Source organism: Catharus ustulatus, chromosome 24 (assembly GCF_009819885.2).
Source record: "Catharus ustulatus isolate bCatUst1 chromosome 24, bCatUst1.pri.v2, whole genome shotgun sequence".
Lineage (NCBI taxonomy): Eukaryota > Metazoa > Chordata > Aves > Passeriformes > Turdidae > Catharus > Catharus ustulatus.
Genome location: NC_046244.1, coordinates 932044 through 957567, shown reverse-complemented (window position 1 = coordinate 957567; position 25524 = coordinate 932044). Strand labels below are relative to the sequence as shown.

Sequence of the window (25524 nt, the reverse complement as noted above, 5' to 3'; positions counted from 1 at the left end):
GTTCTGATATCCCCCTAATCCAGGACTGGGATGCTCAGATCCCCCAAATGCTCATGTCCTTTAATCCAGGATTTGGATATTTGGACAACTCTGGATCCCAGAATCCCCCCAGGCCAGGATTGGGATGCTCAGATCCCTATGTCCCAATGTCCCTCCCAAATTCTACTGTGCCCACAGTCCAGGACCTGGATTATTGGACAACCCAGATCCCAGAATCCCCCCACCACCAGGCCAGGATTTGGATGCTGAGACGCCCCCAGGTCCCAGTGCTCCCCCAAATCCCAATGACCCACATATCACAATTTTCCCCCCATCCCAGGATGTGGAAGCTCAGCCCCATGTCCCAGTGTCCCCCCAGCCCAGAACTCGGTTGTTCAGACCCCCCCAATCCAAATTTTCCACTCCCACCCAGGATTTGGGAGCTCAGACTCCCCAATTCCAATTTTCCCTCACAGACAAGATTTGGATGCTTGGACCACCCAGACCCCAACCCCATGGAGATTCCCCCCAGAAATCAGGATCCTGCTGTTCCCAAGCTGCAGAGCCAAACTGGGAACAGAGGGAGACTATTTGGGCTGAGGATGGAATTCCTTGGACATTTTTTTCAGAAGAAAACAAGGATTTGGGAATGGACAATTTGGGGTGGTGTTGCTGCACTTGCAAAAGTCTTTGCTCCCAAAAATATCCATTAAATCCTCACTGGATCTGGGAATAAACCATCCCTACCCTCCCTCCCCACAGCCAAGCCATGTTTCCCACAGAAGGGGAAAGGGAAAATCCCTTAAAATCCAGAGGGATGGTGGAAAAGCAGGATCTTGGTGGTTCCACCAGCTGGAAGAGATTCATGGACACCTCCCAAATCCTCATCTCTGAGGATGAGGGGTGGGAATAGGATGGATCCATGGAAAATTGTCAGGATGGGGTTAAGGAAGGGGGGAAATCCATTAAAATGCAGTGGTTCTGAAATAATGAGGGGGATTTTTTCCTTAGGGAATGGGAGGAAAACGGGAGCAGTTGGACTCTGAAGGGACTCAAACCTTGTCTTCAGGCTCCTTGAGGAATTCCGACATCTGCAGTGGGGATTGATGGATCCGCCGCTGTCTGGACAGGCTGATGGATGCAGGACCAAGCAGTGGCTCCCAACATTTGGGAATTCATCAAGGAAATCTGGGAATTGCTCCATAAACTCTTGGAGCCCCCAACAACAAAAATTAATCACTGACAGCTCTGCTGTGTAAACACAGACAAGAAAACCGGGATTGGGAATGGGGAGGAGGAAACAATCCCACAATGCTTTTGTTTTCCTGCTTTTTCCCAGAAAACAGTGCCAAAAAAACCCAGGGAAGGAGGGACGTCTTCCAGCCGCATTCCAGACTTATCCAAGGCCCGGCGGCTCCGGATCCCGCAGGAGAAAGGCGAGGGGGGTTTATCTGAAATCCCTCTCCTGCCCTAATCCATGTGACACTAATCAGGGATCCAGCCCCTTGGGAATCAATGATTAATGGAGTTAAATTTAGCGGGAGCTTGCCAGAGTAAAATTAGGCGCCATGCATAAAACATCACAGCTCCTCGTTAGCGCGGCTAATTACGCTAATGGGGGGCGTTCACGCGGGCCTGGAATTAGGGATGGACCTCCCGACCTTCTCCCAGCTGCCCAAAGCCAGGCTGGTGCTGGGAAAGAGCCCGGCCTGGAGCCTTAATGAGAAGATAATTAACGCTCAAGAGTGGGGTGAGGGGGGCTCAGACATTCCGGAGGTCAAGGGTGTCCAGCATCCCCAAGGACTGGGATGAGGGTTGGTGCAACACACGGCCCCTAATCCCAGGCTGCTCCAAGCCCCATCCCAGAGCATTCCCAAGGAAACAGAACCTTTGGAATGCTGTCCCCAAATCCCGGGGAAGTCCCAAAGCCACAAACCAAGGAAACCACAGTCATTCCTATGGGATTTGTTTCCATGCTCCCCTCATTTTCCTTTCCTCGGGAAGATGAGTGGGCTTGGCTCCCAAATCCAGGGGATTTCGGTATGGAAGATCCACAAATTTCCAGTCAGGACTGGGAGGAGTGGATATTGCAGTCGGAGCTGTTTTTTGGGAGCCAGTCCTGCTCTTCCCAGCATTCCCAATGGGGTGGTTGGGATTGACATTCTGACAGGTTTCCTGCACCGTGGGTTTGCCATGATGGGCTGGTGTCTGCTCACAGATCCAGCATTCCTGAGGGTTGGGATGAGGATTTGGTGCAGCACGTGGCTCCTTATCCCAACAGGATACTTGGGATCAGCATCCCTATGGGTTTGCCATGGGGCCACCATGACTATGGCCTTGCCCAGTGGCATGGGCATGATTCCAACATCCCTTCCACCATGACTGTAATTCCAACATCTCCTTCCACCATGGCCGTAATTCCAACATCCACCATTCCACCATCCATCATTGCAATATCCATGTCTCAAACATCTCTTCCACTGTGTCCATCATGTCAACATCAATCATTCCAACATCCATTGTTCTACCATGGCCATCATTCCAACATCCTCTCCTACCAGGGCCATCATTCCGAAATCCATCATTCCACCACAACCAGCACTCCACCATGGCCATCATTCCAACACCCATGGCTCCAACATCCCCTTCACTGTGTCCATCATGCCAACATGACCATCATTCCAACATCCATCATTCCACCTTGGCTATCATTCCAACATTCATCATTCCAACATCCACCATCCCACCATGGCCACCATTCCAGCATCCACCATTCCACCATTCCACTATGGCCATCATACCAACACCCAATGTTCCAACATCCACCATTCCAACATCCATCATTCCAACATCCACCATTCCAATACTCACCATTCCAACACCCAACATTCCAACACCCACCATTCCAACACCCACATTCCAACACCCATCACTCCAACATCCCCTTCCAGCATGGTCATCGCTGTTTCTTCAGCCCAGCTTTCCAAAATCCCCGGAATCTCGCAGCTCCTGGCCTTGCTGCTTCCCCATCATCTCTCAGCCTCCTGGTCACTCATAGCTCCAAGGGAAGCGATTCCGGAGCCCAAATCTGGCAGGGGAAAGAGGGGCAAGGTGAAGCCATCAGCGTTTCCTCAATCCCAGCACAGGAACACAAATCCGGCTGTAATTAATCCTATTATCTTGGGAAGAGGGAGCTGCGGAGCGTTGCGAGGCTTGTCAAAAACTGGGAATCTGGTTGGGATAAGCCTTTGGGGGAGTTTAAGCTCGGACAGGCAGCAGCTCTAAGCCAGTTTTGAGGGAGATCAGAGTGACAGGGAAATAAAGACAGGAGGATTCTGGCCTGTAGCAGGAAAATCCAGGAATGATTCATCCACCACCCTTTTCCTTAAGGAATGAGACCAAAATAACCCAAAAAGGTCTCAGCAGCAGCTCCAGGTTGTTGAATTCCCTGCAAAGCCCAAGGCAGTGGGCAGGAGTGGGATGGAATGTGGGCTATCCAATGGAAGTGGGATATCCAATGGAAAATTTGATATCTGATGGAATTTGAGGTATCCATGGAATGTGAGGTATCCATGTTCAATGTCCATCTTTTCTATCCCAGGTCCCACCACACCTGGAATGTTCCTCGTCCATCTTTTCCCTCCCAAATCCCACCACATCTGGAATGTTCCATGTCCATCTTTTTCATCACCAGTTCCCACCAGTGCATGGATGAAGCCCAAAAGGAATTCACATGGAAGTGCTTCCTTGGCAAGAGCAGACAGAAAAAAAAACCCTTGGAATTTCCTCTGGATCTGTGGGGGAGAAATATTTCTGGGTTTCTCCTCTAAAATTAACTTTGCTTCCTGTGAACCCACACTGGAAGTCCTGGGAAGTTTTTCCAAACAGGATGAGCTCTCACGAGTTAGGGACACTCCGGTTTCCAGCCTTTCCTTGCGTGCAAAGTGTGGAAAGAACCCCTCCTTACATGGAAAACACGAAGTTCTGCCCATTTGGGGGGTGAAATATTCCTGGACTTCTTCCCTAAAATCAGCTCTGCTCCCTATTTACTCACATTGGAAAACCAGGGAAGGTTTTCCAAACAGCATGAACCCCCACAAGTCACAGATTCAAATCCCTCCTTGCAAGGAATGCACGGAAGTTCTGCCCACCTTGGGAGCAAAATATTCTTGGATTTCACCTATAGAATTGTTCCCTAGGAACCCCCACTGAAAATCCTGGGAAGTTTTTCCAAACAGGATGAGCCCTCATGAGTTATGTATGTGCCCCTGCCTTGTATGGAATGCACAGACGTTCTGCCCATTTTGGAGGTGAAATATTCCCAGACTTCTCCCCTAAAATTGACTCTGCTCCCTATTTACCCACATTGGAAATTATGGGAAGTTTCCCCAAATGGGATGAGCCCCCACGAGTCCCATTTCCAACCTCTCATCCCAGGGAATTCCCAGGAGCCGCTGCTGCTCGTCGATCAGCCCCGAATGCAGCGAGTGTTGATTATTTTTAGCTGGGGCTGCTGCAGTGTTTGTGCGCAGCAATCAGACCATGAAATCCCTGGATCCGGAGCATTCCCAGCTCTCCAGCGCCCAGAGCAGCTGAGCTGTGCCAGGGGGAGATGTCAAAAGCCTCTGAGTGTCGCTTGATGCCACCTGATGTCCCCAAGGTGGGCGCCGGTGTCGAACATGGGACCCCTGGGGGAGGCAGGAGTGGGGCCTGCCCTGGAATCAACCCCCTGCCCCAAATTCCCAGCCTGGAACAGGAAATCTGGGAGAAGAGGTGTTGGCCTCAGAAAAACCAGCTTGGAGACTGGCTCAAAGAGAGTGGGAGCACAGAATCCACTTCTCTTTGGGATCATTTCAGCCCATGGAGCTGGATCAGCCCCATCGATCCATGGATTCCAAGGATACAGTGAGGGATGGGACAAGGACAGGGGAATATCCCTGAGAGGGTTGGGATGAGGATGGAATATCCCTGAGAGGTTTGGGATGAGGAGGGAATATCCCTGAGAGGTTTGGGATGAGGATGGAATATCCCTGAGAGGGTTGGAATGAGGATGGAATATCCATGAGAAGTTCCCAGTCCAGGGTTCAGGAATATCTATCCCATCTCTGGGATGCTCCCCATAAAATCCCATTGGAGCCCGTTCCAGGCAGGAATGGGAATAGATCCAGTCCTGGGATGAATTCCCAACTTTCCAACTCCCTGGGATGGGATTTCTCGGGTGTTGATGGAGAGGGCAAAAGCAGAGGAACGAGGGGTGGATTTTCCCTCTGTCCTGCCCCATTCCCAGTGGGAAAAGCGGAAATTTTGGGGCTTTTATACTGATTTTGAGATATGCAGCTCCAGGGGAGATGCATTAGAATCCCAGAATTCTGGGATGGACTGGAATTATCTTAAAACTCACCCCATTCCACTGGAGATCTTCTGCATTCCCAGGCTACTCCAAACCCCATCCCAGAGCATTCCCAGGAAAACAGAACCTTTGCAATGCTGCCCCCAAATCCCGGGAAAGCCCCGAAGCCACAAACCAAGGAAACCACAGCCATTCCTATGGGATTTATTTCCACGCTCCCCCTGTTTTCCTTTCCTCAGGAAGCCGAGCGGGCTCGGCTCCCAAATCCAGGGGATTTCGGCACGGAAGATCCACAAATTCCCAGTCAGGACTGGGAGGAGTGGATATTGCAGCCGGAGCTGTGTTTTCGGGAGCTGCTCCCGCTCTTCCCGGCAATCCCAATATATACAGATTCCTTCTTTTTTACAGGTAATAATGTACAGCCTATTTATAACCCAGGGATTTCTATCTCTAGGGATTATCCACACACACACACACACACACACACAGGGACACCGGGAAAATCCCGCTGCTCCCAACTCCAGATCTGCTGGATTTGGGGGAAAAATCCCACTTTTTTCCCAGTTTTTTTCCTTCCAGCGGCTGAGGCAGTGCCACTCTCGGGAATTTGGGGGATTCCTGAGGTAGGAAATTCGGGAATTCCGGGCGGGCTCACAGCGCCAGCGGGAGCTGCCAGATGAGCAAGGAGCTGTCGGCATCTCCGGAGCGGCGCACGGATTCCGCCCGGAAATCCCGGTACCCACGGCCTCCAGAGATGATGGCCACGGAAGAGATTTCCTTGCGGGAAGAATCCCGGGAGCAGGGCCGGCTCCGCACCCACACGTCGGGATCATCAGCCAGCTCGTAGATGGATCCGTCTTCCTCGGCGTGTCCCGGCGTTCCCGGCGTTCCTGGCGCCGCTTCCCGCACGGAGAGCAGCTGGCCGGGCAGGTGTGCCGTGGAGCGCAGCCGGTATTGTAACAAAATCCCTTTTTTCCGCATTTCCCGCGGCGGGAGCCCCTCTGGATCTGGGGATTTCTCCTCCTCGGCCTCGTCGGGCTCGTCCTGCTCGGCCCGGAGCGCGTCGGGGGCCAAAGTGCTGAGAGCCAGTGCCAGGAACTGCACGGGGCCGGCGTGGCCGTTCAGGGACACCATCCCCTTCCCTGGAAAACAGGGATTGGATGGGAACGGCCGGGAACCGGCTGGGAAAGGGCTGGGAATGGGCTCAGATGGTAACAGCAGAGCTGGGATGGGAACAGGCTGGGAAAGGGGCTGGGAATGGGGTGGGAACAGAAACAGTGGCATCAGGATGGGAACGAGACTGGGAATGGAAACAGAGGGATTGGGATGGGAACAAGCCCAGAGAGGGCTGGGAATGGGGCCATTTTTTGGGAATGACATTGGTTTTAGGCAATGGTGCTGTTTTTTAGGGAATGCCACCATTTTTAGGAATGGCATTGTTTCTTTGACAATGGCACCTTTTTTGGGAACAGTGCCCTTTTTTGGGAACAGCGGCGTTTTTAGGGAACAACACACTTTTTAGGGAATAGTGGTGTTTTTTGGGAATGGCACCCTTTTTTGGGAATGGTGGTATTTTTAGGGAATGACACTCTTTTTATGGAATAGTGGTGTTTTTTGGGAATGGCGCTCTTTTTTGGGAACGGGAAGGATGTGGGGCTCACCGGTGATTTTCGGGATGCCCTCCAGGCGTGGCACGGGCAGCAGGACGATGATTCCCAGATCTGTCCCCACCCAGAGTGAGCCCTGGCACAGCAGGAGGCTGGTGACGCGCACGAGCTTCTGTCCTGCAACAGGAAAAGCGGGGAAAAGCCAGGATCAGGGAGAATCCCACGGCCCAACTCCCAGCCAGCCATGGGGTTTCCATAGGGAACAGCCTTGGGAAGATCCCAGCAGATCCACAGCCAGTGGGAAGTGCTGGGGATAGAAAGGAATTAAAGGAGGCAAAAGGAAAAGTGGGAGAAAAGAGAGATTCCAACAGGAAATGAGGAGTTTATGGGAAGAAATTAGCAGGAGTTGGGAAAGTGATAAATCCAAGGAAAGAGAGAAATCCAGGGAAAGTGATAAATCTGGGGAAATCGGTAAATCCACAAGGCTGCAGCTCCTGAAGGAGCCGCCACAGTCCAAAGGGTTTGGGGGCTGGAGCTCAAATGGATTTAATCCCAATGCAGGGATGGGAGAGATATCAGGACATTGGGACATCGGGATATTGGGATATCAGGATACTGGGATATCAGGACATGCCTGGAAAAAGAGGGAAAAAGGGGAAAACCCAGGGAATTACATGAGTCTGGTGCTTGGAACTAATGAAGGGATTATGGATCTGTGGAGTGGGAACGAGGCTGGGATAACCTGGAGAAGGAGAGGGATGGGGGATGGGATCACGGGACAAATTTAGGATCCAGGGATAGGATCATGGAACAAAGTTGGAATCCAGGAATGAGATCACAGAACAAAGTTGGGATCCAGGGACGGGATCACAGAACGAAGCTGGGATCCACAATTCCTGGCCAGCTCCATCCCTGCCCCACTCCTTGGGAAAGTCATGGATCCCAGTGGGACCCCCTGGGCTGCCCCATTCCCTATATCCCCCTGGATCCATTAATTAATTTCCCTCATTAGTTATTAATTAGGATCTCACCAGGCAGCAGTAGGGTGGTCTCATTCCTTGATTCCCCATAGATCCATTAATTAATGACCCTAATTAGGATTTTTAATCACTCACTGGGCAGCAGCAGGGTGGTCCCATTCCCTGACTCCCCCAGGATCATTAATTAATGACAATAATTGGGGTTCTAATTGTTCACTGGGCTGCAGCAGGGTGGTCCCATTCCCTCAGTCCCATGGATCCATTAATGAATGCCCCTAATTAGGGCTGTTAATTGCTCACCGGGCTGCAGCAGGGTGGTCCTGGTGGCCACGTTGATCTCCTGGAGGTGCTCGCGGGTCTCGGTGTGGAACAGGCGGATGGAGGAGCCCTGGGCAAACGCCATCCACACCCCGCTGCCCGCCCGCACCATCAGCGTCACGGCCGCCGCGGGCTCGGGGTGCGCCTCGAAACAGTGCTGGGGGATTCCCAGGATTACTGGGATTACCAACATTCCCAGAATTCCTGCTCTGGGAGTGCAGAGCTCTGCCAGGAATTCACATCCCAGTCCTCCCTGCCAGAATCCAGTCCTGCTCCAAGACCTTTCCAGGGCTTCTTCCCATCCCCATCCCCATCCCCATCCCCACTCTCATCTCCATCTGTTCCCACTCCTATTCCCATTCCTGTTTCCGTTCCCATTCTCCTTCCCATCCTATTCCTGTTCCCATTCCCATCCCTGTCCCCATTCCCATCCCCGTCCCCATTCCCATTCCTGTATCTGTTCCTGATCCCACTCCCATTCCTGATTCCATTCCCGTTCCTGTTCCCACTCCTATTCCCATTCCCAATCCCATTCCCATATCCGTTCCCAGTCCTACTGCCGTTCCCAATCCCATTCCCGTATCTGGTCCAAATCCTATTCCCAATCCCATCACTGTTCCCCTTCCCATTCTCCTTCCCATCCTATTCTTGTTCCCATTCCCATACCTGTCCCCATTCCCATTCCTGTATCTGTTCCTGATCCCATTCCCATTCCTGTTCCCATTCCTATTCCCATATCCATTCCCAGTCCTATTCCCATTCCCAATCCCATTCCCACACCATTCCCATATCCGTTCCCAATCCTATTCCCATTCCTGATCCCATTCCCATTCCTGTTCTTGTTCTCATTCTCCTTCCCACTCCCATTCCTGTTCCCATTCCCATACCGTTCCCCATTGCCATCCCCATCCCCATCCCATTATCATTCCCGATCCTGTTCCCATTCCGATTCCTGTTCCCATCCCCCTCCCTGTCCCCATTCTTGATCCCGATTCCGATCCCGATCCCATTTCCCTGTTCCTGCTCCATACCTGGCTCTGCAGTTCTGGAGTGTCCAGGACGCTGACGAGGTTCTGGGAGCTGGCCCAGAGCGACTCCTCCAGCACCAGCAGCGCCCGCACAGGGCCCGAGCCCACCCGGATCATCCGCACCGCGCCCGTATCCCATAAACCCTCTGGGAACGGGATAACCGGGAATGGGGTTAGGGCCCGACCCCACCTGGAACATCCCATAAACCCTCTGGGAACGGGATAACCAGGAATGGGATCAGGGCCTGACCCCACCCAGAACATCCCATAAACCCTCTGGGAACGGGATAACCGGGAATGGGATTAGGGTCTGAGCCCACCCAGAACATCCCATAAACCCTGTGGGAATGGGATAACCGGGAATGGGGTCAGGGTCTGAGCCCACCTGGAGGATCCCATAAACCCTCTGGGAACGGGATAACCGGGAATGGGGTCAGGGCCGGACCCCACCCAGAACATCCCATACACCCTCTGGGAATGGGATAACTGGGAATGGGGTCAGGGTCTGACCCCATCCAGAACATCCCATAAACCCTCTGGGAACAGATAACGGGATAACTGGGAATGAATGGAGTCAGGGAATGGAATAAGAGGAAACCTTGGAACAGGAAAATGGCAACAGGTTAACAGGGAATGGGATAACGGAATAGGATCAGGAACAGGATAATGGAATGGGATAACAGAATGGGATCAGAGAATGGTGTAACAAGAGCAGGAAAACAGGAACAGGAAAATGGAATGGGATAATAGAACAGGGAATGGGAAAACAGGAACAAGATAATGGAATGGGATAACAGGAACAAGATAATGGAATAGGAAAACAAGGAATGGGGTAACAGGGAATGGGATAACAGGGAACAGGAAACAGGATAACAACAGGGAACAGGGCAAGGGGATTGGGATAAATGGGAACAGAATAACAGGATAACACGGAATGCTCAGCACACTCTGGAAGCTCCAGGTACAGCCGAGTCCCCCAGGAGTCACCAGGAGCGACATCCCCACTTCCCAACATTCCCAAAATTCCCTTTTCCCTCCGCACATGGCACTGAAGCAGTGAAGAAGTAGGCACCTCTACCCGAAGGCTCCTTGGAAAAGCCCAAATTCCATTTTTTTAAAATGGATTTGCTCCAGAAGGGTCATTCCAGGCCCAATCCCAAGGATCCAGGAGCAGATAGATCGGGATCAATGCAATACCAGAGGTTCCAATCCATTGGCACTTTCCATCTTTTACTTCCCAATCCATGTTTTTTATCCAAACCCTCAGATCCCAGGGATGGAGGAGCCTATGGATGCTCCAAGCCTTTCTCCCAGCAAATCCTGATTTCCATGGAAAAGGAGCGATTCCAGGGAAGCTTTTTCCTCCCAAAAATCGGGATGAGGTTAAGAACTCCCCCCTGTGGTTGCTGTTTAATCCATTAAAACTAATTATATCCCTTAATTGGCTCCCATTTGGGAAGGGTAATGGGCACAATCCCAAAAATCTGAGTTTAGGGGGATTTGGTGGCTCGGGATTAAGCCAGGTGCTGCTTCCCACAGCTTTTCCTGGAGAAAACTTGGAATTCCATCCTGAATTCCACAGGATTACCAGCTCTTTCCAACCCCCTAGTGATGAAAACGAGGAATTTCCCAGTCCAGGAACTCCTGGAAAAGAGGGATTGCAGCAGGATGGGACCTCAGCCTGAGCCAAATCCCAGGGAAACAACCCCAAAATCCAGGGAATAAAGGGAATTTTCCACCTGTGGGGGATTGGAGGGGACCAGCGCCATTTCCAGCCCCAAACCCAGGAATTTTGGGAAGGTAATTCCCATTCCTTGTGCAGCCCACCCTGAATCTTGCAGCGTCTCCTCTCCAGGACCATTTTCCCAAGGTTTTCCCCCAAAACGAGTTTGTTAAAATCCACCATAGGAAAATCGGAATTTCCTGCTCTGGGGCTGCCAAGGGAAGGGGAAAATACCAGGAAAGCAAAGGAAAAACAGGGATTTAACCCAGAGGGATATCCTGAATGGGGATTTATCCCAATGGGATATCCCAAATGGGGATTTATCACAAATGTGGATTTATCCCAATGGGATATCCTAAATATGGATTCATCATGATGGGATGTCCTAAATGAGGATTTATCCTAAATAGAGACTCATCCCAATCCCAATGGGATACCCTAAATACAGATCCTAAATAGGGATCAATCCTGATGGAATATCCTGAATGGAGACTTATCCTAAATGGGGTTTATCCCAAATGGGGATTTATCCCAGTCCCGATGGGATATCCTAAATATAGATCCTACACAAGGATTTATCCTGATGGATATCCTGAACAGGGATTTATCCTAAATATGAATTCATCCTAATGGGATATCCTAAATGAGGATTCATCCTAAATGGGGATTTATCCCAGTCCTGATAGCATATCCCAAATGGGGATTCATCCCAATGCCAATGGGATATCCTAAATATGGAAACTAAATAGGGATTTATCCCCCTGGAACATCCTAAGTGGGTATTTATCCCAATCCCAATGGGATATTTAAAATATGGATCCTAATCAGGGATTCATCCCAATGGGATATCCTAAATATGGACCCTAAACAGGGATTCATCCCAATGGGATAACCTAAATATGGATCCTAAATAGGGGTTTATCCCAATAGGATATCCTAAATGGGGATTTTTCCTAAATGTGGAATCATCCCAAACTGGGACTTATCCCCATGGGGTATCTTAAATATGAATCCTAAATAGGGATTTATCCTGATGGGAGATCCTAAAACAGGATTTATACTAAATGGGGATTTATCCCAATCCCAACAGGATATCCTAAATATGGATCCTAAATAAACATTTATCCCAAAGGAATATCCTGAACTGGGATTTATCCTAAATATGAATTCATCCCAGCAGAATATCCTGAATGGGAATTTATCCCAATGGGATATCTTAAAAGGGGATTTATCCTAAATGGGGATCTATCCAAATCCCAATGGGATATCCTGAACAGGGATTTATCCTAATCCCAGTGGGATATCCTAAAAGGGGATATATCCCAATCCCAATGGGATATCCTAAAAGGGGATTTATCCCAATCCCAATGGGATATCCTAAAAGGGGATTTATCCTAAACGGGGATCTATCCCAATCCCAAAAGGATATCCTAAATGGGGATCTATCCCAATCCCAATGGGATATCCTAAAAGGGGATTTATCCTAAACGGGGATTTATCCCAATCCCAATGGGATATCCTGAACAGGGATCTATCCCAATCCCAGTGGGATATCCTAAACAGGGATTTATCCCAATCCCAAAGGGATATCCTGAAGGGGGATTGATCCTGAGCAGGGATTTATCCCGCTCCACAGGGGCTATCCCGGTGGGGCGCGCTCACCGTGGCTCCGGGGGAAGGCGGCCACGTGTCCGTCCTGCAGCCCGGCCAGCAGCAACTCGGGGCTGTGCCGCAGGCACAGGATGGGCGGCGATCCCGGGACCTGGCAGCGCTGCAGGCACGGAGTTCCCGAATCCACACTGCCGTACACCAGCAGGCTGGGAGGGAACATGGGATCAGCCCCACAGCCCGGGGAGGGACATGGGAGTCGAGATGGGACATGGGAGTCGGGATGGGAGATGGGAGATGAGATGGGATGGGAGATGGGAGTCGGGATGGGAGATGGGAGATAGGATGGGAGATGGGAGATGGGATTTGGGATGGGAGATGGGAGTCAGGATGGGAGATGGGAGATGGGATGGGAGATGGGATGGGAGATGGGAGATGGGATGGGAGATGGGAGATGGGATGGGAGATGGGAGATGGGAGATGGGATGGGAGATGGGAGTCAGGATGGGAGATGGGACTTGGGATTTGGGATGGGAGATGGAATTTGGGATGGGAGAAGGGATTTGGGACTAGATCTGGGGTTTGGGATGGGAGATGGGATTTCAGATTAGAGCCAGGATTGGATGGGAGATGGGATTTGGGATGGGAGAAGGGATTTGGGATGGGAGCTGGGATTTGGGATTATAGCCTGGATTTGGGATGGGAGCTGGGATTTGGGATAGGAGATGGGATTTGGGACGGGAGATGGGATTTGGGATGGGAGCTGGGATTTGGGATTATAGCCTGGATTTGGGATGGGAGCTGGGATTTGGGATAGGAGATGGGATTTGGGACGGGAGATGGGATTTGGGATGGGAGCTGGGATTTCAGATGGGAGATAGGATTTGGGATGGGAGATGGGAGCCAGGATGGGAGCTGGGATTTGGGACGGGAGCTAGGATTTGGGATTAGATCTGGGGTTTGCGATAGGAGATGGGATTGGGATGGGAGCTGGGATTTCGGATTAGAGCCAGGATTTGGGACAGGAGATGGGATTTGGGATGGGAGCCGGGATTTGGGATCTCACCTCCCGTCCTGCAGGCCCAGGCACACTGCGGGGTGGGGGGTGTTGGGGGCCGGCTCCAGGGGCGCTCCTGGCTCCGGGGGATCCTCGGGATGCGGCTCTGGGATGAATTCCATGCACAGCACCGGGGCCGGCACCGGGAAGGATTTGACGGTTCGGGGCACAGAGCGGTTCAGGGAGAAAATCTCCACCTGCCCCCCCGCCCCCTCCTGCCCCCCTCCCACCTGCAGGAAAATGGGAAAAGTGAGAATGAGCATCATGGGATTCCAGCACAGCCATCCCAAATCCCAAATAATCCCAAATAATCCCAAACCCCAGGATCCACTGGGGTTGTGCTCCCCCGCAGATCTCCATGTGCCCCCCCCATCCCCTCCCATCTGTGGGAATACCAGGAATAAGCATTCCAGGATTCTGACCAGAGCCATCCCAAATAATCCCAAATCCCAACCCCCAAATAATCCCACACCTCAAATAATCCCAAATCCCGGAGTTTGGGCTTTGCTCACCCACAGGAAGCCCTGGGGCAGGGAGGTGCTGACGGCCGAGAATCCCAGGAGTGAGGAATGGACGGGATTGTGGACAGCGGCTCCGAGCTGGGGAACCCAAAAACTGGGATTGGGACACGGCCCGGCTGCAATTCCTGCATTTCCCCCTTGGACTGCCCCAATTCCTGCGTTTTCCAACCCCTCCTTCCCTGTGGGATTTGTGCCTTTCTGCCCCAAAATTACGGCTATAAAGGAAAGGGGATGGAGAACCCAAATCACCCCAAGCAGGCGGGATGTCGGTGTAGACTCCAAAATTTGGGATCCAGCTGCTATTCCTGATTTTCCAGGCTGGATTGCCCCAGTTCCTGCTTTTTCCAGCCCCTCTGGAATGGGATTTATGGTTTTCTTCCCCAAAATGATGGATCAGTGGGGGGAGGGGATGGAGAACCCTAATCATCCCAAACAGGCATGGGATCGGTGGGAACCCCAAAAATTTGGGATTCCATTGCACAGTCCAGCTGCTATTCCACATTTTCCAGGCTGGACTGCCCCAATTCCTACGTTTTCCAACCCCTCCTACACTGTGGGATTTGTGCCTTTGCTCCCAAAATCATGGATGTAAAGGGAAAGGGGATGGAGAACTCAAATCACCCCAAGGAGGCAGGATGTCAGTGCAGATCCCAAAATTCTGCTAGTCCCGATTTTCCTCCTTAGATTCCATCAATTCCTGCTTTTTCCAGCCCCTCTGGAATGGGATTTGTGGTTTTGTTCCCAAAAATCATGGATGCAAAGGGAAAGGGGATGGAGAACCCAAATCACCCCAAGCAGGCAGGATGTCGGTGCAGACTCCAAAATTTGGGATCCAGCTGCTATTCCTGATTTTCCAGGCTGGATTGCCCCAGTTCCTGCTTTTTCCAGCCCCTCTGGAATGGGATTTATGGTTTTCTTCCCCAAAATGATGGATCAGTGGGGGGAGGGGATGGAGAACCCTAATCATCCCAAACAGGCATGGGATCGGTGGGAACCCCAAAAATTTGGGATTCCATTGCACAGTCCAGCTGCTATTCCACATTTTCCAGGCTGGACTGCCCCAATTCCTACGTTTTCCAACCCCTCCTACACTGTGGGATTTGTGCCTTTGCTCCCAAAATCATGGATGTAAAGGGAAAGGGGATGGAGAACTCAAATCACCCCAAGGAGGCAGGATGTCAGTGCAGATCCCAAAATTCTGCTAGTCCCGATTTTCCTCCTTAGATTCCATCAATTCCTGCTTTTTCCAGCCCCTCTGGAATGGGATTTGTGGTTTTGTTCCCAAAAATCATGGATGCAAAGGGAAAGGGGATGGAGAACCCAAATCACCCCAAGCAGGCAGGATGTCGGTGCAGACTCCAAAATTTGGGATCCAGCTGCAATTCCTGATTTTCCAGACTGGATTGTCCCAATTCCTGCCTTTTTCAACCCCTCCAGGGTGGGATTTGTGCCTTTCCCAGCTGGATCTGAGTGTTTTCCAGCCCCTCCAGGGTGGGATTCGTGCCTTTCTCACCCGGATCCCAGGGATTTCCAGCTCCTCTGGAGTGGGATTTGTGCCCTTCCCAGCCGGATCCGGGATTTTCCCAGCTCTCACCTGCAGATCCAAGGCTTTGGAGGAGAAGGCTGGAATGTGGCAGCACAGGATGGGGCACCAGAAGGGAGCTCGGCTCTTCCTGTCCTCGTCGGGGCAGAGCCAGCCCGGCTGGTTCTCGTCCCCTGCGGAAAACCAGGAACACTGGGATCACCCCCACCCCAAACTCCTCCCTCAGCATCCAGCCCAGCCTCAACCCACACAATTTCCATGGATTTGGGATCACCTCATCCCCTTCTCACAATGATTGCAGTGTGGAGGGGAAAAAATCCCACAAAAACCACAAATTTATGGGAAAAAAATTCCTTCTTAATGTGTCAGGTTGGGATGGGAGTGGAGTTGTGGGTTGTGGATATGGGATTATCCCAGAATTTAAAAAAACAGTGAAAAGTAAATGGGATTATCCCAGATTTTTAAAATAATAGGGAGAAGCAAACAGGATTATCCCAGATTTAAAAAAAATAGGGAAGGGCAAATGGGATTATCCCAGATTTTTAAAAAAACGGAAAAGCAAACCCAAAGAGTTAAAAACTGGAGATCCCAGCTCAGCATTCCCAGGGAATTCTGGATTTTTGGTGTTTCCTTGGAGGTGCTGGGGGAGTTGGGACTGGAGCAGGGATTGGGGCTGGATCATCCCAAATCCATCCCAGTCCATGGAAAACTCAGCAGTGCCGGCACAGGAACCCCGTGGAGGGCGGCTCCAGCCAGAAGATTCCAGCAAATCCCAAAGGCAGAGCCTGAATTGACAATTCCCAGCAATTCCAAAACCCAAACCTCCTCCAGAACCTCCCAAATTCCCAGAACTTCCCCAGCCTTCTCCCAAACCTCCCAAATCTTTTCCAAACCTTCCCCAAAACCTTCTTCAAAACCTCCCAAAACTTCTCCAAAAGCTGCCAAACTCACAGAACCTTCCCAGACTTCTGAACCCCTCCGACCTTCTCCAGAACCTTCCAAAACTTCTCCAGGAGCCTCCCAAAACCTTCTCCAGAACCTGTTCAATCCTCCCCAAAACTTCCCAAACCTCCAGAAGCTCTCCAACCTCCAAAAGGTCCCAAACCTTCTCCAAAACCTTCCCCAAAACCTTCCCAACCTTTTCCAAAACCTCCCAGATCTTCTCCAAAATCTCCCAAGTGTCCTTCCAAACATTCTCCAAAAATTTCCAAAAATCTTCTCCCAAACCTCCCCAGCCTCCTCCAGAACCTCCTAAACCTTCCCCAAACCTTCTCCTCCTAAATGTTCTCCAAAAGCTCCTCCAGAAACTTCCTAAGTCCTCACAACCCTTCTCCAGAACCTCCCCAACCGTCTCAAAAAATTCCCAAATCTTTTCCCAACCTCCCAAACCTCACCAACCTTCCCTGGAACCTCCCAAACCTCCAAAACCCTTCTCCAGAACCTCCCCAAACCTTCTCACAAAGTTGCCCAACCTTCCCCAAAACCTCCCCAGAGGTTTGTCCAAAGCCTCCCAAAACTTTCCCAGAACATCGCAAACCTTCCCAAAACCTCCCAAACCTTCTCCCAAACCTCCCAAAAACCTCCAGAACCTCTCAAACCTTCTTCAAACCTTCCAAACCTTCTTCAGAACCCCCTCAATCCCCTGCAGAACCTCCCCAACCTCCAGAATCTCCCAAACCTCCTCAAAAAGTTCCCAAACGTTTTCCAGGACCTCCCAGACCTTCCCAAAACCTTCTGCAAAACCTCCCAAACCTTCCCCAAAGCTTCCCCAACACTGTCCAAAGCCTCCCAAACCTTTTCCAAAAACTTCCCAAAAACTGTCACCAGAACCTCCCCAAACCTCCAGAAGCTCCCCAAATGTCCAGAACCTCCCCAACCTCCTCCAGAACCCCCCAAACCTTCTCAGGAAATTCCCAAATCTTCTCCACTGGCTTCCCCAAAGCCTCCAAAACCTTCTCCAGAACCCCCCAAACCTCCCTCAGAACCCCCCAAACCTCCCCCAGAACCTCCCAAACCTTCTCCAGAGCCTCCAAAACCTTCTGCAGAACCTCCCAAACCTCCCTCAGAACCTCCCAAAACTTCTCCAGAACCCCCCAAACCTTCTCTAGAACCCCCCAAAACTCCTCCAGAACCCCCCAAACCTCCCTCAGAACCCCCCAAAACCTCCCTCAGAGCCCCGTAGACCTCCTGCAGACCCCCAGGGCTCCTCCCTCCCTGGTTCCCAGCCCGGGACTCACGCAGGCCGATCTTGGCCAGGTGCAGCCGGTTCACCCAGGAGATCTTGCTCAGGGGGCTGGGGGTGATGAACACTACCATGACACTGATGGGGCGCCCGGACCTGCGGGACACGGCGGCCTTCAGCCTCGGCTTCATCCTCCTCATCCCCATCATCCCCATCATCCTCACCATCTTCACTGTCATCCTCCTCATGCCCATCATCCTCACCATCATCATCATCTTCACTGTCATCCTCCTAATCCTCATCCCCATCCTCATCATCTTCATCCAGCTCCTCATCCCCCTCGTCCTCATGATCATCATCATCATCTTCCTCCTCGTTCTCATCCCTATCCTGCTTATCCTCATCATCTTCATTCTGCTCTTCATCCTCCTCATCCCCACCCTCTTCATCATCTTCATCCTCCTCTTCCTCCTTCTCCTCCTCATCCTCCTGCTCTTCCTCATCCTGTTCTTCATCCTTCTCCTCATTCTCCTTCCCTTCTTTCTCCTTCTCCTCCTCATCCTCCTCCTCTTTCTCTTGCCCCTCCTCATTCTCCTCCTCTTCCTCACCTTCATCTTCCTCATTTTCCTCATCATCTTCATCCTGCTCTTCACCCTCCTCCCCTTCCTCCTCCTCACCTTCCTCATCCTCCTCACCCTCATCCCCACCCTCCTCCCACTCGCTCTCCCTGTGCTGCCTCCTCACTTGTCGGGTTTCCCGGGCAGCAGCAGCCGCAGCCGGCACTTGTTGGCCGAGTGAATTTCCTCCTCCTTGACCTTCATCATCCTCTGCAGGGCCAGGCACCAGTCCTGGGCCACCGCCATGTTCAGGTTCTGGGGAGCACCGAGAACACCGAGAACGGTCCCAGAGAGCCAGGATCATCCCAAATCCCACCCAGCAGTCACAGTCCCACACAGCCAGGATCATCCCAAATCCCACCCAGCAGTCACAGTCTCACAGGGCCAGGATCATCCCAAATCCCACCCAGCAGTCCAGGAACAGTCCCACAGGGCCAAGATCATCCCAAATCCCACCCTGCAGTCACAGTCCCACAGAGCCAGGATCATCCAAAATCCCACCCAGCAGTCCAGGAACAGTCCCACAGAGCTGGGATCATCCCAAATCCCACCCAGCAGTCACAGTCCCACAGGGCCAGGATCATCCCAAATCCCACCCAGCAGTCACAGTCCCACACAGCCAGGATCATCCCAAATCCCACCCAGCAGTCACAGTCTCACAGGGCCAGGATCATCCCAAATCCCACCCAGCAGTCACAGTCTCACAGGGCCAAGATCATCCCAAATCCCACCCAGCAGTCACAGTCCCACAGGGCCAGGATCATCCCAAATCCCACCCAGCAGTCACAGTCCTACAGAGCCAGGATCATCCCAAATCCCACCCAGCAGTCACAGTCCCACACAGCCAGGATCATCCCAAATCCCACCCAGCAGTCACAGTCCTACAGAGCCAGGATCACCCCAAATCCCACCCAGCAGTCCAGGAATTATCCCATAGGGCCAGCATCATCCCAAAGCCCACCCAACAGTCCAGGAATAGTCCCACAAAGTCAGGATCATCCCAAATCCCACCCAGCAGTCACAGTCCCACAGAGCTGGGATCATCCCAAATCCCACCTAGCAGTCCAGGAATGATCCCATAGGGCCAGGATCATCCCAAATTCTGGCTGCAGCTGTGTCCAGTAGTTCCCCAGAGCCAGGATGATCCGGAGCAGCACACAGTGCACCCCGTGCTGGGATGATCCCAAACCCGGCTGGAGCAGTGCCCAGTGCTCCCCCCATCCATGCTAGGATGATTCTAAACCCAGCTGTAGCAGTGCATGGTGCCCCCACCATGCTGAGATGATCCCAAATCCAGCTGGAGCAGCACCCAGTGCCCCTCTGTGCTGGGATGATCCCAAACCCAGTTGGAGCAGTGCCCAGTGGTCCCCCCGTGCTGGGATGATCCCAAACCCGGCCGGAGCAGCCCCCAGCACTCCCGGTACCTGGTAGGTGCCGTGCAAGGTGCTGACGAGCAGCGTGATCTGCTCCACCACCGCCAGGTCCTTCTGCAGGTCCTGCAGCTCCTGGAACAGCCGTGGGGGGCCCAGGTACACCTTATCTTTGGGGGGAAAAACGGGATTTCAGGGATTTCAGGAGTGCTGTGAGATCCCCCATGTTGGGGAACGAAATGGAGCCCAGCCCATGAGTGGGGACTCCAGAGCAGTGAAACCCCCCTCAAATCCCCAAAAAACCCATGAAGTCCACAAACCCCAGTAAAACCCCCAAACCCCCATTAAAACCCCCAAACCCCCTAAAAACCCCAAATCCCCTGAAACTCCCAAACTGCTAAAACCTCCAAATCTCCTAAAACCCTGAATCCCCTAAAATCTCCCGAATCCCCTAAAAATCCCTGAACCACTTGAACCCACAACCCCCCCAAAAAACTCCAAATCCCATAAAAACCCCCAAACCCTGTAAAAACCTCAAATCCTCTAAAAGCCCCAAATCCCTTAAACCCTCAAATCCCATAGAACAAACCCAAATGTCCTAAAAACCCCCAACCCTCCTAAAATCCCAAATCTCCTAAACCCCCCCAAATCTCCTAAAAACCCCCAAAACCTGTAAAGACCCACTAAACTCCCTAAAGACCTCAAACCCCGTTAAAACCTCCAAACCCTCTAAAATCCCCCAAACCCCATTAAAACCCCCAACCCTCTAAAATCCCCCAAATCCCCTAAAACCCCCAAATCCCCTAAAACCCCCAATCTCCTAAAAAACCCCAAAACCTGTAAAAACCCATAAAACTCCCTAAAGGCACCAAACCCCATTAAAACCCCCAAACCCTCTAAAATCCCCCAAATCCCCCAAAACCCCCAAATCCCCTAAAACCCCCAAATCTCCTAAAAACCCCCAAAAACCTGTAAAAACCCACTAAACTCCCTAAAGGCCCCAAACCCCGTTAAAACCCCCAAACCCTCTAAAATCCCCCAAATCCCCTAAAAACTCCCAAATCCTCTGAAAACCCCCAAATCTCCTAAAAGCCCTCAAAACATGTAAAAACCCACTAAACTCCCTAAAGGCCCCAAACCCTCTAAGATCCCCCAAACCCCCTAAAACCCCAAATCCCCTGAAACTCCCAAAACCTCCGAATCTCCTATAACCCTGAATCCCCTAAAACCCCCTGAATCCCCTCAAAATCCCTGAATCACTTGAATCCCCCAACCCCCCTAAAAAACTCCAAATCTCATAAAAACCCCCAAACCCTGTAAAAACCCCAAATCCTCTAAAAGCCCCAAGTCCCCTAAACCCCCAAAATCCCCAAATCCCATAAAACAAACTCAAATGTCCTAAAAACCCCCTTAAAACCCCAAATCCTCTAAAAACCCCCAAATCTCCTAAAAACCCCACAAAACCTGTAAACCCCACTAAACTCCCTAAAGGCTCAAAACCCCATTAAAACCTCCAAACCCTCTAAAATCCCCCAAACCCCCTAAAACCCCCAAACCCCATTAAAACCCCCAACCCTCTAAAATCCCCCAAATCCCCTAAAACTCCCATATCCCCTAAAAACCCCCAACCCCCCTAAAACCTCAAATCTCCAAAAAAACCCCAAAACCTGCAAAAACCCACTAAACTCCCTAAAGACTCCAAACCCCATTATAAAACCCCCAAACCCTCTAAAATCCCCCAAATCCCCTAAAACCCCAAACCCCCTAAACCCCAAACCCCCGTTGCTCACTGTGTGCAGCCGGGCCGCTGGGCGCGTGGCCGTGGCCGTGCCGTCGGTGGCCCGCGGTGGCCGCGGTGGCCGCGGTGGCCGCCCCATCCTTGTCCCCGCTGTCCTGGCCCACCTCGACCACCTGCACCTGCGGCAGCGCCGAGCTCCACTTGAGCACGTACTTGGGGCCCAGAGGCACCAGGTTGCTGATCTCCAGCTGGCCCCTGCCAGGATAAGGATGGCAGGAAAATTACAGGTTTTTCCCCCAAAAAAAAAAAAAATCCCATGGATTTTCAAAAAAAACCCAGAATTGTCAAATTTAAAAAAAACCAAAAAGATTTTCGAAACTAATTCTTAAAACAACCCATGGGTTTTTCCCCAAAAATAAAGATTTTCCTCAAAATTTTCAAATTGTCAAATTTCAGAAAAAAAAAATATTTTTGAAACTAATTCTCTAAACAACCCATGGGGTTTTCCCCAAAAAACCCAGATTTTCCCAAAAAGCATGGATTTTTCAAAAGAACCCCATGGATTTTCCCAGAAAACCCCACGGATTTTTGCAAAAAACACAAATTTTCCAAAAAAACCCCATGGACTTTCCCAAAAAGCATGGGTTTTCCCAAAAAACCCCAGATTTTCCTCAAAATTTTCAAATTGTCAAATTAAAAAAAAAAAAATATTTCGAAACCAATTCTCAAAACAACCCATGGGTTTTTCCCCAAAAAACTCCAGATTTTCCCAAAAAATATGGATTTTCCCAAAAAATCCCCACGGATTTTCCCAAAATGTATGGATTGTCCCCAAAAAACTCCACAGATTTTCCCAAAAAGCATGGATTTCCCCCAAAAAAACCCAGATTTACCTCAAAATCTTCAAATTAAAAAAAAAAAAAAAAAGATTTTTGAAACCAATTCTCAAAACAACCCATGGGTTTTTCCCAAAAGAAACCTAGATTCTCCCAAAAAACATGGATTTTCCCAAAAACCCCACAGATTTTCCCAAAAACCACAAATTTTCCAAAACACCCCATGGATTTTCCCAAAACCCACAAGTTTTCCAAAAAACACAGATTTTCCCCCAAAACATATGGATTTTCCAAAAGAAAAGGGTTTTCCTCAATAAACCAAATTTACAAAAAAACAACCCTGATTTTCTCAAAAAAACATGGATTTTCCCCAAAAAACATGGATTTTCCCCAAGAAACCCAGATTTTTCAAAAAACCTGGATTTTTCCAAAAACCATGGATTTTCTCCCAAAAAACATGGATTTTCAAACAAAACCCTGGATTTTCAAAAAAAAAAAATTTAGAAAAAAAAACAACAAAACATGAATTTTCCCAAGAAAACACAGACTTTCACAAAAAAACAAAAAACTATTTACTCAGAAAAACATGAATTTTCTCAAAAAAAACCCCAAACAGATTGTCAAAAAAACCCCCTGGATTCTCCCAAAAACCAAAAGCAGCACCCCGCAGGCAGAGCACCCCACCCCGTGCAGAATCCCCGTTTTGGGGCACACCACACAGCACTGCACACCCGGCACCTACCCTGCGGGCACCGGCCTGCAGAGGGGAAAGGAGGGGATCAGTGGGATTGGGGGATTTGGGGAGGTCAAATCCCACCAGTTCCACCCCATTCCCCGACCCCACAGCGGTTCTGAGACCCCACGGCAGCAGGGAGAGGGACGCGGCAAAGGTGGGTAGGTAAACCCCAAATTGGATGGGATTTCCCTAAAATCCCCAAACTGGATGGGATTTCCAACAAAAACCCCAAACTCAATGGGATCCTCCCCCAAAAACACCAAATTCCATGGGTTTCCCCCCCAAAAAAACCCAAATTCAATGGGATTCCTACCAAAAACCCCAAAACCCCAAACTGGATAGGAGTCTCCCCCAAAAACCCCAAACTCCATGGGATTCCCCCCAAAAAACCCCCAAATTCAATGGGATTCCTACCAAAAACCCCAAACTGGATGGTCCTCCCCCAAAATCCCCCAAATTTTACAGGTTCCCCCCCCTAAAAACCCCAAATTCTATGGGATTCCTACCAAAAACCCCAAAACCCCAAACTGGATGGGACTTCCAACAAAAACCCCAAACTCAATGGGATTCCCCCCAAAACCCCAAACTGGATGGGATTTCTCCCAAAAACCACAAACTCAATGGGATCTTCCCCCAAAAACACCAAATTCCATGGGTTCCCCCCTCAAAACCCCCAAATTCAATGGGATTCCTACCAAAAACCCCAAAACCCCAAACTGGATAGGAGTCTCCTCCAAAAATCCCAAACTCAATGGGATTCCCCACAAAACCCCAAACTGGACAGGATTTCCAACAAAAACCCCAAACTCAATGGGATCTCCCCTCAAAAATACCAAACTCCATGGGTTCCCACCAAAGACCCCCAAATTCAATGGGATTCCTACCAAAAACCCCAAACTGGATGGTCCTCCCCCAAAATCCCCAAATTCCATGGGTTCCCCCCGCTAAAAACCCCAAATTCAATGGGATTCCTACCAAAAACCCCAAAACCCCAAACCGGATAGGAGACTCCCCTAAAAACCCCAAACTCAATGGGATTCCCCCAAAACCCCAAACTGGATGGGATTTCCAACAAAAACCCCAAACTCAATGGGATTCCCACCAAAAATGAGGAGGAGCAGGAGGAACAGGAGGAGATGGAGGATGGGGATGAGGACGAGGATGAGCATGATGAGGATGAGGATGATTTGGATGATGAGGAAGATGAGGAAGATGAGGATGAGGAGGATGAGGAGGATGAGGAGGATGAGGAGGATGAGGAGGATGAGGAGGATGAGGAGGATGATGATGAGGATGATGATGAGGAGGATGACACTGGCCCCATACCTGAAGTTGACGTTGGCGCACACCAGCAGGTCACTGAGCAGGAACACCTTCCTCTCCTTGGACTTGAGCAGCTGCCCGCGGTCCCCGTACACCGTCTCGGTCAGCGTCTCACACAGCAGCAGCTGCCGCTGCCCCGAGCCCAGCACCTGCCGAGGGACGGCCAGAGCCTGGGAGTGACCACTGACCCCCGCTGGCCAAAGCCCAGGAGTGACCACTGACCCCCTCTGGCCAGAGCCTGGCAGTGACCACTGACCCCCTGCAGCCAGAGCCCAGCAGTGACCACTGACCCCCTATGGCCAGAGCCTGGCAGTGACCACTGACCCCTATGGCCAGAGCCTGGCAGTGACCACTGACCCCTATGGGCAGAGCCCAGCAGTGACCATTGCCCTCCTCTGGCCAGAGCCGGGCAGTGACCACTAACCTCTCCAGTCGGAGCCTGGCAGTGACCACTGCCCCCTCCAGCCAGAGCCCAGCAATGACCACTGACCCCTCCAGTCAGAGCCCAGGAGTGACCACTGCCCCCTATGGCCAGAGACTGGCAGTGACCACTGACCCGCTATGGGCAGAGTCCAGTAGTAACCACTGCCCCCTTATGGCCAAAGCCTGGAAGTGACCACTGACCCCCTATGGTCAGAGACCGGCAGTGACCACTGACCCCTCCAGCCAGAGCCTGGAAGTGACCACTGACCCCTCCAGCCAGAGCCCAGCAGTGACCTTGACCCCTCCAGCCAGAGACTGGCAGTGACCACTGATCCCTATGGCCAGAGTCCAGTAGTGACCACTGCCCCCCTATGGCCAGAGCCCAGCAGTGACCACTGACCCCTATGGTCAGAGTCCAGCAGTCACCACTGCCACCTCCTGGCCAAAACCCCAAGTGTGACTGGTGCCATGCCCCAGCCCAGCACCTGTGGAAAGACTGGCCAGAGCCAGGCAGTGACCACTGGTCCACCCCTCAGCCAGAACTCCAGAAGTGACCACTGCCACCCCCCAGCCAAGACTCCGGGA

General features: G+C 51.3%; 1 protein-coding gene across 6 annotated transcripts in view; it reads right to left on the bottom strand.

Moving 5' to 3' along the window:
* Positions 1 to 5517: 5517 nt before the first annotated feature.
* Positions 5518 to 25524, bottom strand: part of ARHGEF10L (Rho guanine nucleotide exchange factor 10 like) — a 38472-nt gene continuing 18465 nt past the window's right edge. For all 6 annotated transcript variants that reach the window (XM_033079909.1, XM_033079910.2, XM_033079911.2 and 3 more), the window contains 13 exons: positions 24520 to 24665; positions 21674 to 21876; positions 19938 to 20053; positions 18641 to 18768; positions 17952 to 18052; positions 15766 to 15887; positions 14163 to 14249; positions 13660 to 13880; positions 12648 to 12802; positions 9266 to 9408; positions 8217 to 8391; positions 6991 to 7113; positions 5518 to 6471 (listed from right to left, as the gene is read on the bottom strand). In XM_033079909.1, coding sequence (XP_032935800.1) covers positions 5981 to 6471; positions 6991 to 7113; positions 8217 to 8391; positions 9266 to 9408; positions 12648 to 12802; positions 13660 to 13880; positions 14163 to 14249; positions 15766 to 15887; positions 17952 to 18052; positions 18641 to 18768; positions 19938 to 20053; positions 21674 to 21876; positions 24520 to 24665 — 2211 coding nt within the window. In that variant the 3' untranslated portion in view covers positions 5518 to 5980. The remainder of the gene's footprint in view (positions 6472 to 6990; positions 7114 to 8216; positions 8392 to 9265; positions 9409 to 12647; positions 12803 to 13659; positions 13881 to 14162; positions 14250 to 15765; positions 15888 to 17951; positions 18053 to 18640; positions 18769 to 19937; positions 20054 to 21673; positions 21877 to 24519; positions 24666 to 25524) is intronic.